Source organism: Sphaeramia orbicularis, chromosome 5 (genome assembly GCF_902148855.1).
Source record: "Sphaeramia orbicularis chromosome 5, fSphaOr1.1, whole genome shotgun sequence".
Lineage (NCBI taxonomy): Eukaryota > Metazoa > Chordata > Actinopteri > Kurtiformes > Apogonidae > Sphaeramia > Sphaeramia orbicularis.
Genome location: NC_043961.1, coordinates 38,044,106 through 38,060,253, shown reverse-complemented (window position 1 = coordinate 38,060,253; position 16,148 = coordinate 38,044,106). Strand labels below are relative to the sequence as shown.

The window sequence follows — 16,148 nt, the reverse complement described above, 5'->3', positions numbered from 1 at the left end:
CATACTTTTTAAGACTTTCAAGACCTGTGCAAGCACCCTGTTTACTACACTAGTCTCCTGCTGTTTACATTTAACATTTCTGATTATTTGGCTGGGTCTAAAATTAAACATAACGTGCTGTGTATTGTTAATACTCCTCTGCCAAGTATAGTGTAAGATTCTACACTAATAAGAGTAGGAGAAGCAGAAATAAGCCTCTACCTTCAGCTTCTTCCTTTTTCAGTTACCAGTTGTGTTAATTGTATGTTCTTTATATGTATGTGTTTTGTATATAACTGAAATAAAAAATATTCATTCATTCATTCATTCTGTGAAAAGCTACTGCCCTATAATTTAGATTAGATTGTCTTTGTGTAAAACTTATTACGTACATATTTATATTTCAATGTCCACAGGTATTATAACTGCACAAGGCCATTGGACCTTGAAAAAGTAGGTCAAGGTCATCTATTTTTAATAGGCTTCTGCTCCATGCCAAGATGCATCAACAGTATAAATTAGGTGCAGATATGTCAATGCATTCTCCAGATAATGTGATTATGTTATTGAATGGACAGAAGACGGACAGACAACAAAATGATTACAGTACCCTTCGGCCAGAAGTTGGCCGAAGGGTAAAAACTGCTAAATGTGGGTGAATACAGGGCTTGATGTATAAATAAATGGAGGTCAATAAACACAGGAGTGATGTGAACTTTACTTTCCACCGTACCCACTATGACAACAAGAAAATCAGAGCATCTGAGTACAATTTGATGCCTTCTACAATAATAATGCAACAAATGGAAAACAACACAGATAGTGAAAAAAAATTAGATTGTGGGTTTAGACAGTTGTGAAAACTGTCAGAGATATAGACCCACCCCACCCCCACCCCACACATAAAATGATCCCATGTGAGCAAGGAATAGGCCAACACTGATTCTGCCAAGGTTTAGATCTTTCTGCAACATAAAACACTAAATCCTACAGAATGGAGATGAATGAGGATGTTTTCCACTAATTCAAATGTGAACTAATAAAAGAATTATGCTATTAGTCAATAAAGAGAAAGGAGAACCAGTGGTGTTACTATGGCTACTTTTTGTCATGGCTGTTTAAATCTATAAACCACAATCTATACATGGGCAGACACATGCCACTGCAGCGTTCTGTATGTGATGCACTTACAGAACTTTCATGTCTGTACAGTTATGCATTATGTATACTCATGATTTTACACTAACAAATATTAACTTGTGGCACTTTTTAGTGACAATGAATGAATATATTATTCTAAAATTAAGTCGCTGAAAAGCAAAACACTGAGTTTGATTCGGCTCAAGCCAACTCATCATGATTTATTCATCACTGCTGGGAATAAATTACAGTTATGATAACCTATTCATATCTGTGTAGCACGCTTCCTAAAGGATACAAAGTGGTGGAACAAACAGTTGGTCTCCAGAGATCCCAGACTAGCTGACAGAGCTGAGACTCCGTAAAAGAATGAAAACTCCCCTCCTTCAATGACTACTGCTGAGAAGCACTTCACTGACTCTGGAGAACACATGTGAATGTGTGTGCAAAGACCACTTCCCTGACAAACATCCGTGTCATGAAACTATTAACTAACAGTGTAACAAGACCAAGAATGCAACCACAAAGCTTTTACCAACACCGCAAAGAGCAAACATGAACACATTGCTAATTCAGAAGTTTGAGACATTTTACCCATTCATAAAGGCACTAGAACTCAGGTCCACATCATATCTGATCATTTGTTTACTCAGGTATTCCTTTCTACCTCTTGCTCAAATGGACAAGTGAGACAGTATTAACTGGTCAACAACCAATTAATATTTTTGATATCTGAATATTCACTCTTCAATATTCCACAGATGAGACACTGTTGACAACTAACCTTTCCTTTAAAGAAACTGTTGCATGATGCTTCTCACAGTTTATCTCTGTTAACCCATAAGGACCCAGTGTGACATTTGTGGCAGTTCCCAAATGAATTTTTCTCTATATTAAAACGTCATTAAGTGGTTTATCACCATTTACTGTAATATTATCTTCTGCATTTTGTGTTTTTTTGTTTTGTTTTTTTCAGTGAAAATCAGCTATTTTTCTACAATTATTTTACTAATCATGTAGATGTTCATAAAAGTTCAGAGTAAAGTTGAGGATTACTATATCAAAAATAGTGAAAATTGACAAAAAAACTGACTTTTTCAGTCCAATATCTCAATAACTGAACATAAACCCAGTGTGTCCATCCACTGTCATTGATCCAACTCCATGGGTTTTACTGGTGAATCAATGTTGTAGAAGATGACAGTCATTCCAGGTTCACTATGGAGCCTCTGAACGTCCAAATGGGTCATATTTGATGACCATGACAAGATGACAAACTGCATTTTACACCAACGATTCACATAGATTGATAGGATTAGTGGATCAACAGGGATTAAACAGTTTAGATCAGTAAATGATTTTGGTAAACGGTGGATGTTTGGGTCCGTGTGTGACCTCATGTTATGTTTGAGTTCTGAGTTGGTGTGTTCCAGTTTATATATCAAAGTATGGACAGCGGTGAACATGTTGCATTCATGTAGTCATGTCAAGCTATTCTTTGTTCTGTTTTATCATCTTTACCATTGAGTTAAACATGTTATGTATTATTTAAATGCATGTTGGCTCATCAAAGCTGTGACACTATGAGTAACTGCACTGTCGTGTTGAGATGAATGTGAGCAGTCTAACTGGCAAAGACGGACATGGAAGGAATAAGACAGTGATGTTACACTGTGATTGTGAACTAAGAGCTGCATGAAAAGGCACTGTGGTTTGATTGCTAGTACTTTTAAATGGATGTCATTCTCTGCTGCCCAACTGTTCAAAAAGTCCAACAGTGGCAGAAAATGTTTAATATGAAGTGATGTCACCTCAGTCTCCGCATATGGAAATATTTGTATGAATGAGCAATAATAAACACTCACAAATTTCTGTATTTGACATAAAACTCCTCTGTCTCCTCCGCTTGGTCCTCTGGTGAAGAAGTCTAAAGAAGACAAAAAGAGTACTTTTATAATCCACAAAAATATTTATTATTCTTTACAATAATAACAAAACATATACTGTTGGAAGTGGATGGTGCACTGATTATTGACTGACTTGACTGATTATTAGTAATCGAGAAGACTAAAAATCCTCGAGTAATGTTTCTCAATTGGGGGTGGTACAGCCCCCCAGGGGGCGTTGGGACAACACTGGGGGGTGTTTGGGAGGAAAAAGCTGAGAGGGGGGCCCTGAGGCACCAATGGAGGGCATTAGTGTTATGGGTCACAATGTATCCATATCAGAAAAACCATAGTTTCCAGCACTGCTTGTGCTGATGCTTTCCTACGGTGAAGTGAATGTACTGTATGTCTCCACCCTCCAGCCCCTCCACCCAACAATTTGTTTGGGGGGGGGGGGGGGGGGGGGGGGTGACAAGGAGGATAATGATGAAGGGAGGGGGGTCTTACCACCAAATTGTTTTGGGGGGGGGGGCAGCAGGAGGCTCATGATGAAGAAAAGAGGCGTTTGTTAAAAAAAAAAGGTTGAGAACCACTGCTCTAGAGTAACTCTGAGCCAAAACTTTGTTGGAAAGCCTTTAGTCAAAGTCAAAGTCAGCTCGATTGTCAGTTTTGCCATAGGCTATATACATTGCATACAGAAAACTGAAATTACAATACTCTAAGGTCCCATGGTGCAAAATGAACATAGTAGAGAAAAAAATGCTTAAAAAAAAGAGGAAAAAAATGAAAAAAAGCTGGCTGTTAAATCAAAGAAGGGTTTGAGGAATGTATCAAAGTATATTAATGAGTCAACAATTACACAGACACGATACTGTGTGTTCTGCACGTCACCTCTTTCTTCACTATTCTGACAGACAGAATTTTCTCAATGATGTTGGCCTCGTCCTCAGGTGGTTCCTGACAGAGACACAAAAGATAAACAGAATGCCGTTTCAGAGCAGCTGTGTTCACAGATGTGATAGAGTCCACCTTGACTCGCAGATGATGACAGCTAATGTTCCTGCACTGTGATGAAGCATGTTTTACACATTGACAAACTGATGGGTTCCACAACATTTATCAAAGTGAAGGGAGAAAAAATTATGTGTAAATAAATAGTGACTGTACTGCAGAAAGTGCTTGGTCTTTATATCAAGATACTGCTCTTTTCAAGTTCCCCCTATTTTCCCTGTTGGCGTTGTGTTATTGGAAATGTTCAAATAAAAGTAAGTGTTTGTAGATGGAATAATAACATCAATGTTAAGTCCACTAAAATTGCTTTAATGACACGTGTTGATGTTCAGTAATTTGACTAAAATTGGACATTATTACATCTTGTAAATAGAAAGAAAGAAAGAAAGAAAGAAAGAAAGAAAGAAAGAAAGAAAGAAAGAAAGAAAGAAAGAAAGAAAGAAAGAAAGAAAGAAAGAAAGAAAGAAAGAAAGAAAGAAAGAAAGAAAGAAAGAAAGAAAGAAAGAAAGAAGTGTTATTACCTCAGCCTGCCAGGCCAGAGCTGTGGCGTTGAGTGCTGAGATGCGTCCAGTCCCAAGAACTGCAATAGTTTCTCCATCGTCATCCACCACTTTGAAGTCTAAATCTTCATTGTACTTCCTCCTTTTAACCTGACGTCCCGAACGCCGCTTCTGATGAGGACAAGAGGGGAAGACAAGAGAAAACAAAGAGCAGAAGATAAGGTAAAATACTAACAAAGAGGGTCCAGCAATGGGCAAATATTAGTGATGGATCATATTGTCTGAAGTATAAAGTCACAGGCTCAAATTTTTCATTTAAGATCAAAATAGCCACAACAACATAAAGTAGTTGAGAAATGTTGGATGAAAAGCTCAAATGTGTCCACTCACAGTGCTGTCCAGAGGGTCTTGGCTGTCCTCTCCTCCCATGTTGTGGGCGGACATTGAGGTAGTGTCGTCACTCTCTGCCCCCTCCTGGACAGCCAGCTCCTGGTTTCTCCTCTTCCCTTTCTTCTTCTTCTCCACCGGCGCTGAGCCAGGATCTCTGGAGAAAGAGAGAAAAGAGAGGAGTGATCAGAGGGGGTTTCTGATGAGTGTTCAGAAGCCTCGGTCACCTGCAACAGAGGTTGTTTTTCTTTTTTTTTTTTTCAACCAGGTATTGTAGCATTACAAACTAGAAGCACTCAGAGAGCGCAGACCTCCGCCACAGCAGATCAGTGCCCTGGATTTGGATGAAAATTTCAGGAAATGTTGATACTGGCACAAGGAACAAATGGGAGTGAGGGTGGGGGGGTGTTTGTTAACTCTCTAGCACTAAAACTATTGGTTGAATTCATACCAAATTTGGTTTATAAATTGCCAGTGGCCCAGAATAAATGTCATTACATTTTGGGAAAAATAGGTCAAAGTTTAAATTGTTATTGAATTTTTTTAAAATCTTTTTTTTCCCCCCTTTTACTTATAATGGGAGAAATTTCAAATGTCTGTAGCAGCAAAACTATTGGTTGAATTCATACCAAATTTGGTTTATTGCCAGTGACCCAGAATAGACGTGATTACATTTTGGGAAAAGTAGGTCAAAGTTCCAGTTTTATATGAATTTTTAACTTTTTTTTTCTCCCACTTACTTATAATGGGTGACATTTCACAAGTCTATAAAACCATCAATTTTGTTTAAATTTACTTCAAACTTGGCACATATATAGAGGCAATTGATATGCTGACATCACCACACGCATAGACATAATGACATCAGCTGGATCGATGCCAAAATAAGCTACAATATATGTGAGGGACGGGGTTGGCTGTGCCTGGCACCACTTGTTAGTGAGCTGTTTTTATTGTTAAGTAATGTTACCACTAGAGGATGGAAGTTCTCCTTTGCTTCAACCCTGTTCAGCTCAGACACCGTGTGTGTCTACTTATAAAGCTGGATCTCATAACATGGTTTATGCCTGAGGTCAAGTGTCATGCACATGACGTCAAAATGAAATTCATAAACACCTCCTTCACCAAAGAAAAGGATTTAAACTTTTAAAATTGTTTGGACAGGGAATTATAGGACACATAATTCAGCTGTGATTATTTTTGTGTGATGTGGACATTTTGACACTGACTACATTTACATGCCTGTCATCTTATGTTACATTTCCGGCAGAAGGACTGAAATTAATATGCACATGTCAAAAAAACTTACATTCTGCTTAAAAACTTTGAGTGTGTTCATGCACATTTTATTGGATCAGTGATCATGTAAATACCTCTAACCAGAAGGATTTCACTCAGACTAAAGCAATAGAGTCCATATTAAACACAGCCATTAACAATATCCAAATGGAATATGGTTTTCACAAGGTGCTTGTCACATTCTATATTATCATCTTCAAAAAAATAAAAATAAAAATAAATTAGTGCGGCTGTAAAAAATGTACTGATTGTGTCTCTAACCGGTGACAGCAATTTTTCAACAGAATTAACAGTGAAAGAGTTGATTACAAAAAAGTGTAGATTTTAAGGTAATTGATGATGTTATTTTCTAAATCTGTGTCCTGGCTTGAAAGCAAAATTATATTTTGGGTTTGACAAACGCGAAACATCCATCCATCCAATTTCTGACCTGCTTAGTCTTTGTGAAGGTCGTGGGAGTGCCACAGCTTATCCTGGCTACCAATGGGCAAAGGTAGGGTGAACTCTGGATGTGTCACCAGTTCATCACTGGGCTGACAACCATTGACTGTCACATTCACACTTACAGGCAATTAGAGATCAATCAATTCAGACCAGTTAACCTATTAAGGTGTATGTCGTACCTGGAGACAACCCACATAGACATGGGGAGAACATGCAAACTCAACACAGAAAGGCCCACGTTGACCGTAGTGTAGACAAGTAGTGTCTGAGACCACCATCACTTGTCTTCCGTGGCCAATATTCCTACATTTCTGTCTTCAAAGGAGTGTCTTTTTTTTTCCAAGTGAAGAAAGATGACACCTAGGTCAAGATGAGAAAAGGAGACCTGGACACCTTCACCACAAACATAAATTCTGTGGACGAAACATCAACTTCACATAGAAAGATATCCATGACAACAGCCTGCCTTTCCTGGACTGCAATATCCATATCAACAGCGAGAGAGGTTTAACTATAGACGTTTACAGGAAACCAACCCACATGGACCAGTATCTCCTATTTGATTCTCACCACCCACTGGAACACAAACTGGGAGTCAACAGAATTCTCTATAACAGAGCAAAGGAAATCCCTACAGAGACCAAAGGGAAGAGGAAGGAAGAACAACAGATCAGAGAAGCGCTGAAGATCTGTGGCTACCCTGGCTGGACCTTCCTCAAAACCAAACTAAGGCACCAAGAACCCAGAGACAACAGAAAGGAAAAGCTGGAACAAAGAAAATGTATCATCATTCCTTTACATGACTGAAGTCTGAGAAATTCCCAAAGATTTTTAACCAACACAATATCCAGGTAAACGCTAAATCCACTAACACCCTGAGACAGGCTCTGGTACACCCCAAGGATCAACTGCCTAGGGAGAGGCAGTTTGATATTGTGTAAGCTGTTCAATGCAGTGAGGAGCACACTAACCTATACAGTGGGGAAACCAAGCAACCCCTCCATAAACACATGGTTCAACACAAGACAGCCTGCGACTCAGGCCAAGACTCAGACAGCAATGTCACAATTCTGGCCAGCAGGACTGCAATGAACGATAATAGTAATAATCAATTAATCTGCAGATTATTTTAATAACTAATCAATTCATCAGACAAGCACAAAAGACTTATGTGGTATGTGTGTGTATATGTATGTATAGGTGTGTATGTGTGTGTGTGTATATGTATGTGTATATGTGTGGGTGTATGGATCTATGTATGAATATGTATTTACATATATGTTATTGTATTATGTATTTATGTAAATCATATTATATTTGGTCATAATAATATAAGGCCGGAAACCAAATTATTTAGTAGTAAGTATCAGTCAAATTATGGTACATAGTATAGATCTGCTTAGACTAGGAAGGTTATTATTGTTATTAATTATATAAGGAGAAGGGGTGGGAGTTTATAAGCTGTACTTCTCCTCACTCCTTTTCGAATATGTATTATATGTCTTATATTTAAGTGTTTTATTTATTTTCTTCTGTTTGAGATTCATTTTCAAAATAAATACATCAATCAATCAATCAATCAAGACTTAATTCTCAAAGATCGGTATTTAACCCAAAGCCATACAGGCTACAGACATGCCACTAATGATTACATCCCCACAATGGCTTCGGGTATAGTTAGTGAGCACTAGCCCACTACCTAGACTTGTTACAGCTAGAGACTTGCAAATATAGTCTTCAACCAGCTCCATTACAGGCTATCAAACTAGCGTTGTATGTGTTAGTTCTAGTCAGTGATAGGTAATGTTAGTCTGGTGGCTTGATAAATGGAGATGGATGAAAACTTTATAACTATGATGCTAGTGTCTAACTATCCAGTGAGCTAAAGTAATCACGACACACAGGCTATCTTAAGATAGGTTTATATGCTAGGCATCGATCCCCCTACCTCTCGCATGCTAAGCTAGTGCTCTACCACACATAGACATATTAAGGTGAAAATTTCAATACATAATTTTTGCAACACCATACCAATAAGTATTTGGTATGAATCTGAAGAGTGTAAACTTTTTGGCAAAAACCCAACATTCATGAAAGCCTTTATGAATTTCTGTAACTCAATACAAGCTACGCAATATGGGAAAAACAACCTTCACAGACCACTCCCCAAATGGGTTTATAAGTCTGCTTTCCTCCAACAGCAAACAGAACTGATGAAGTCTCTTGGATGAGGGATGAAAAGTTTTCATGAATAAAACCAGTCTAGTTAAACTTAGGCTACATTCAGACTGCAGACAAATGTGGCTCAAATCCAATTGTTTGTCCATATGTGACCTGTATCCGATCTGTGAAAGACAGTTTGAACAGCACAAATCCAATTTTTTCAAATCTGACCCAGGCCACTTTCATATGTAAATAATGGTCCCGATACATATCTGATATTTTGCAATGAGACTTCAGTCTGAACAGCCAGGTCGAATTTATCTGACCTTTACATAACTGAAATGCAACAAACATCACAATTCTGCGTCCCAGGAGTGTTACTTCTATAAACACAGTGTGTGCCAATCATAGCATTTACAGTTTATGTAGACCACAGGGAAATGTTTTAAAATGCGTAATTCCATTTTAAAAAAGCAAAATATAACTCCTTTAAATTAGGTACAAATTACATTTCAATTATTAGTCTGCTCATGAGTGGAACCGTCAGGCCTTTGGAAGTTCTGTTCACCAAATGAGTAGAAAATTGCTAATAATGACTGCTGAACTTTACGGGCAGTAGAGAATGGAAGCTGACAAATGTTCATCTGACCATCCAGCCTGAGTGTATTCTGAGCCACAGAAACAACACATATCTGAACCAAATCTGACCTGATAAACTGAGGCTGATCTAGAAATGACCCCCTCACCTTTTCATTTGCTCTCCACTTTCACATGGACTCTGTCTCTTTGACATCACTATTACCTCTGTTGTTTTTTTATCCTTTTTTTTTTTAATATATTTTTATTTCACAAAAGAAAATCATCCAGATACAGTATAAACATAGTGATACTGGGTCTTACTTTTCGCAATTCTCCTTTGTGCACTCTTCCCACCTCCCACCCCTAAAGGAATAAACAAACTAAACACACTCAAAAGTAACAGGCCAAAAACATAAAAGTCTGAATATAAAAAAAAATAAAATAAATAATAATAATAATAAACATCATCATCATCATCATCATCATCACAATAACAGTAATACGGGTAACATCATAAGCATGAGCATAGTGATGCATGCTGTAACATAAATAGCAGTAATAGCGCAGTATTCATGACGTACAAACTCAAACTTTCTCCATACCAGTAAGTAAAGGCAACCAAAATTCACTGAAGAGATGGCCACGATTATATTTATCCAAAGTCAGTTTTTCTAAAGGTAAAAAAGAAGACAACTGATTATGGAAAATCTTAAAAGATGGAGGGGAGTCCTTCTTCCAAAATAAAAGTATACATTTCTTTGCAAAGTAAGTAATCAAAATTAGTATCCTGCATTTTTTATGATCTAACTGTAAATTATATGTGTCATTTAGTAAATATAAACTGCTGCTTACATCAAATTGTAAGTCCAAGACTGATTGAGTGAAAGAGTGAATTGAGCTCCAATAACTTTTTAAAAGGTCGCAGTCCCAGAACATGTGCATGAATGTCCCTTCCCTCTTTTTGCATCTATGGCACACTGATGAGATATCCCTTGATATACTATGCATTTTTATTGGAGTTAGGTAGAGTTTGTGGATGAATTTAAAATTGGCTTCCTTAATTTTATTACTTGTAAAAGGAAAATGAATTCTTTCACAGATGTTTAACCAGGCATTATCTTCTAATGTTCTGCCTAACTCCTTCTCCAAATCTTCTTTAACAGTTGTAAAGAAGATTGGTCATCTCTTGTCAGAATATTATAAGATTCACTAGTCTTTCCTTTTATCATGTCTGAGGATAGCAAAATCCTCCAATTCAGATAATCCAAGCGTAACTTCTTTTCCTTAATGAGACTATTTGTGGTGCTCCGAATTTGTAAATATTTTAAAAAGTGTTTATTGGAGATGTTGAATTCCGATCTTAGATCTATGAATGATTTTAACCGCATGTTCAAATTTAATAAGTCTTTGAATTGTATTAAACCAGAGTTTGTCCATTGACATGTATTAACCCAAGTGATTTGAGTGTTTAGGTATGGATTTTGAAAAAGCGGGGAGTGTATACAGGGCGGGGAAGCAAAACTTTCAATATTTTGAGGCAGAGATTGAAAGACAGTGTATGACCAATTAGTTTATTGAAAGTCATGAGAATTTATTTGCCACAAGAAAATTGACATAATAGAAAATGTTTTTATTCTATGTGTCCTCCTTCTTTCTCAATAACTGCCTTCACACGCTTCCTGAAACTTGCGCAAGTGTTCCTCAAATATTCGGGTGACAACTTCTCCCATTCTTCTTTAATAGTATCTTCCAGACTTTCTTGTAATAGTTTTGCTCATAGTCATTCTCTTCTTTCCATTATAAACAGTCTTTATGGACACTCCAACTATTTTTGAAATCTCCTTTGGTGTGACGAGTGCATTCAGCAAATCACACACTCTTTGACGTTTGCTTTCCTGATTACTCATATGGGCAAAAGTTTCTGAAAAGGTATGGATAATAGTGTTAGGTATGATTATGACATCAATATATGTTTGGTTTCAAAACAACTGACGTAGTGCCTGCTGAGAAAAAACAACTAAATGTTCATTGTAAATTTTGCTTCCCCACCCTGTAGAGGTACAGGAGGTGATTCCATTTTTTTTTCCCAACAGTCTTTACAAGTTTTCAAGGTATTGGTTACAGAGGAACATTTGTCCATATTTTTTTTATTTTTTCAAAGTGATTTATAAATAGGGAGATAAGAGGCAGGGGTTCGAATGGTTTTGATTCCATCTGGACCCACAAGGATTCTTTTCTCCCCATTGACCATGAAATCAGATTCCTTATTTGGGCTGCCCAGAAGTAATACTGGAGGTTGGGAAAACCAAGACCTCCCATGGCTTCAGGCTTCATAAGGGTCATTAGGCTGATCCGAGGTTTTGTTATTGTTCCAAATGAATCTTGAAAAACAACTATTAATTCATTTAAAAAACTCTTCAGATAAAAATCCTTTATCCTTTTTTTTTTTTTTATCCTTACTTAACCTTGTAGTCTTGCATCTGATTGTCATCTCCATGTCTCTCCATCCTCGTCTGTCACACTCAGCCTCTTCTGTTCATCAGTCAGCTGTTTCTCTTGTTAACTTCTCATCAGTGACTCATCTCCTCTCTCTCTCTCTCTCTCTCACTTCCATTTGCTCACACTATTTCTGACGGTTTTTCCTTCCCTCCCCATCTCACTTTCAGTGCCATAAAATTCTTCTTAGCACTAACTTTTGACTGATGGCTCCTTTTCTCATATTTTTCTCATAATCACTCTACTCCGTCTTTCATTTCTCTCCTAACTTCAAGCTTTGCAAAAATCAGTAAGAAATACATAGTCTGGCCAAAAAAGATTTAATGCAGTGATTATAGTGTTTCAGTTGCAATAAGCTCTTAAACTCTGACTGATGCAACGAGTAGCTTCTCATTTCTTAAACAACCAAGTCAAATGACATATCCAGTGGTTGTGGAAAAGTTGCACCTAGGGCTGGGCAATATGGGAAAAAAATCATATCACAATTTTTTTTTTTTTTTTCATATCAGACAATATCGAAATGTATCACGACATAAATCAAATCACTATTTTTGTCAAGCTTAAGTTTTCTGTTACTCATAAGTTACACAAACAAAACAGACCATTAAACTTTTTGGTCAACTCCAAATAATAAAACAGTCATTCCAAAAAGGTTCGTGTGGAAAGGTGAGTGTTTGCGTTCTTCACATAGGCTACATGTATTCATTCAGTACACCTCCATATTGTATTGAAGGCCCCAACGGAAACAGTTCAGTAAAGAGTGCACCATTACACCCCTACTTTTCAGTAACCCAGTCACCCAAGTTTTCTCCCGAGGGAACACTCATTACCTCCCGCTGTAGCCCAAACATTAGCGTGTGTGCTGCGGCTGATCTTGCGCCTGTGCTGTGTGTCAACCTAACTTGAAGTGGCCTTTAGCATGATAGGTTTGGTGCTACTTAAGTATGATTGGCTGTTCTTACATCTGTCAAACCATGGACAAATGAATTCTACTGAAATTGTATCAAGCATATCTCATATTTCAATTCAGGAAAAGTTATTTTACGATATATATCGTTATTGTTTTATCGCCCAGCCCTAGTTACACCATTAAAATTGAGTTAAAAAAGCCCAAGGCATTAATAAAACCTGGAAGGATAGTGATGAACCACCATATTTGATGAAGAGAAGTGGTAAAAAAAAAAATAATTTAAACAAGCATGATCAAGGATCACTTAAAAGTTTTGAGAAATCAGAGTGTATATAAAAAAATCAACATTGAAATTTACAGTTACATCTAATAGTTAAAGTCAAGGCATTTGTACAATACAAAGAGAACTCAACAGACTGGGAATAAGCAGCTGTGTAGCCTTAAAGAAAGCATGTATCACTGAGGATCATTAGCAGAAAAAAGATTGTAGAGCCATGGGAAAAGGTCATGTGTGTTCCAGAGTGATGGGCGCATCAGGGTGAGAAGAGAGGTGGATGAAGTGATTACCCATCATGCCTAGTGCCTATAGTACAAGCCTGTGGGGGCAGTGTTATCATCTGGGGATGCTTCAGTTGGTCAGGTGTAGGTTCAGTAACATCATATGTCCATCAGATGAACCTGAATATACTGAATGAGCAGGTCTGAACATCAGTGGATTAGATGTATTTGGATGAACTGTTGTGTCTGGTGTATTACCGTCTCATGGCTATGCTGGTATTTAAGTGTTTATGTTTATATATTTCATAGCAGCTTTATTACCCAAGCCAAATTTCCCTGAGGTGACATTAATGTTGTTTCATTGATCTTCTCATCAGAAATATAATTTAGAAATCAGAATGTATCAATTATTAATTGTATTGTATATTTTTTTTCTCTACTAGTGATGAGAGCATCATGTAAAATGATGGAAAGTTTTGATTATAACTCAAATTATAATACTTTGTTAATCCAGTTTCTTTAGTGTTACTTCTATTGCAGTTTTATTTAAAACCAGATTTACTGATGAATTTTAACCAACTAAAGGGTGGAAAAAGTGGCTAGAGTCGACTGTAGTCAATGCAAATATTTGCTGTCATTTTTTCAAACACAGAAGGAAACTAAAAAAGCACTCGGAGAGACCTCCGCCAAGGCAGATCAGTGCCCGCCCAATCACCACCAAAATTTGTTCATTTGTTCCTTGTGCCAGTATCAACATTTCCTGAAATTTTCATCCAAATCCGTCCATAACTTTTTCAGTTATCTTGCACATGGACAGACAGACAGATACACAGACAAAGAGACAGACAGACAAACCAATGCCGGCAAAAACATAACCTCCTTGGCGGAGGTAATAAAGAGAGTTCAGTAAAAATTAGTTTTATAAAGACAAGCTTAATTATTTCCCAGGCAGTACAATTCAATTATATACCCTTTTAACTTCAGCAGAGTCACAGTTATTGTCCAAATGTCTTTGTGCCTCTCTGTTTATGTTCCCATTTCTAAGAAGACACTCAGCTTTTCCCAAGTGGTTTGATGAATTGAAAGACTAAGTGAGAAAAAAGTTTGTAAAAAAAAAAAAAAAAAAAAAGATAAAGATAAAAAAAAGACTGACAGGAAAAGGCTAAAAAGACAAAAAATAAATAAAAAATAAACAAAATAAAATTAGGGAGATGCATAAAGAGCAAAGTACAAAGGAAAAGAAAGGAGGGCATGAGAGCGCTCGTTTGGAGAGAAAAAAGAAATACAGAATTTTTTTTCTGTCTTTCTTTCAGTTGAAATGACACAGAGGTTTGAGCCGGTGCAGTCTCCCAGAAAGGAAGGCAACCTCATACGCTGATTTAAAAAACCTAAAAAGCACACTGGAAACATCCAGACTGGAAGGTCTCTCAAAAGCCATAGTTCACTCCAAATATCACTCAATAGTTTTATTTTGCATATCATCTTTATTAATTACTTATAGAGCTGAAACAATTGATCAATTAATTGAATCAAAACAATTAAAAAAGAACATTCAATTACAATTTTCCTGAATAAAAGCTTCGTTTCCTTAATTTCGCTGCCACTAAACATTGGTAATACTCTTGTGTTCCACACAGATCTTAAGTTGTTAGTGAGTTATTAAGTTGTACACAAATGTGTTGAAGACTGCAGTGCACTACATTTCTATTCTTCTTTACAGAGGTCATTTGACTTGTTTATATATAGGGATGGGAATCGATAAGAATTTAACAATTCAAATTCCATGATCAATTTTGCTTATTGATCCGATTCCTTATCAATTCTCTTATCAATTCTCATTGGGTGAGGGAATAAAAGAGCACAGACGGGTGTGTTTGCATTAATTGTCTTTTGTATTTCCATCTCTGCACAGAAAATATAACATATACAGTATGCACACATAATAATAACAAATGACGCTGGGCCCCGTTCAGGGGTGGGGGGTGTACAGTGAAAGCGGAACTTAAGATGCTTTACTAATTCCTCTATTGCCACACTTCCGCTGCGTGAAACTTGCGTGGCTCGGCTCGTCTCATCTACCGTTGTTGTGCACCTTGTTTCCTTCTCCCTACCTTCAGAAACTTGTATTTGAGGGGGCAGGACGTTTGTTGCCCACACCGGAACCGGGCCCAGATGATGGCCTGGTGTTCACTCTGCTGCTAGATTCACAAGCGCCGCTAAGTAGCACAACAAATACGTGACATTCCTGTATATTAATCAAATGCTGTGGGCAAATGTTTGAGCATATTGGAGGGATTCCACCCTTCTGAAGAAATGGAAGCTTTGCAAGTGTTACAAGTTGCCCTGGTGTCGTCTTTTTGGAGCGTTTCATCCTTAACGCCATGTTGGCTCCGTTCTGACCAAAACAATGCAGCGTACGCGTGACATCATCACATATGCACAATGAAGGTGGAATCGATAAGCAGAATCGTTAAGCAGGCAGGCAAACGATTCCAAGGAATCGAGCTACTGGGATCCGGTTCTCAAAAAAGAACCAGTTCTCGATTCCCACCCCTGTTTATATAGATACAGGGTGAAAGTTAAATTTAAGACTTTTTAAGACCTTTTTATAAGACTACTTAGAACAGAATTCAATGTCCATTTCCCAGCCTATTTCATGACCATACAAAGTCAGCTTTCTTCAGCGACTAACAGCTACAGTGTGTTGGGCTGAACGTTCTGTGATCATTTTTCACCGGTGGCTGCCAAGTTAGCAATAATTGGTCCCTAATTTCAATATCAATTGTGGGGTTGGAATGGGTGGAACTGAGTCGACCAACGGTACTTTCTTTGCAGCTTGGACATTTAACAGACACA

At 37.5% G+C, this 16,148-nt stretch overlaps 1 protein-coding gene across 1 annotated transcript in view; it reads right to left on the bottom strand.

Annotated features, from left to right (window-relative positions):
- The window catches only part of chd6 (chromodomain helicase DNA binding protein 6), a 189,323-nt gene that overhangs the window by 75,650 nt on the left and 97,525 nt on the right, over positions 1–16,148 (bottom strand). The window contains exons 6-9 of the mRNA XM_030135292.1: positions 4,907–5,060; positions 4,538–4,687; positions 3,897–3,962; positions 2,985–3,046 (exon numbers count right to left, since the gene is read on the bottom strand). Of these exons, the coding sequence (XP_029991152.1) occupies positions 2,985–3,046; positions 3,897–3,962; positions 4,538–4,687; positions 4,907–5,060 (432 nt within the window). The remainder of the gene's footprint in view (positions 1–2,984; positions 3,047–3,896; positions 3,963–4,537; positions 4,688–4,906; positions 5,061–16,148) is intronic.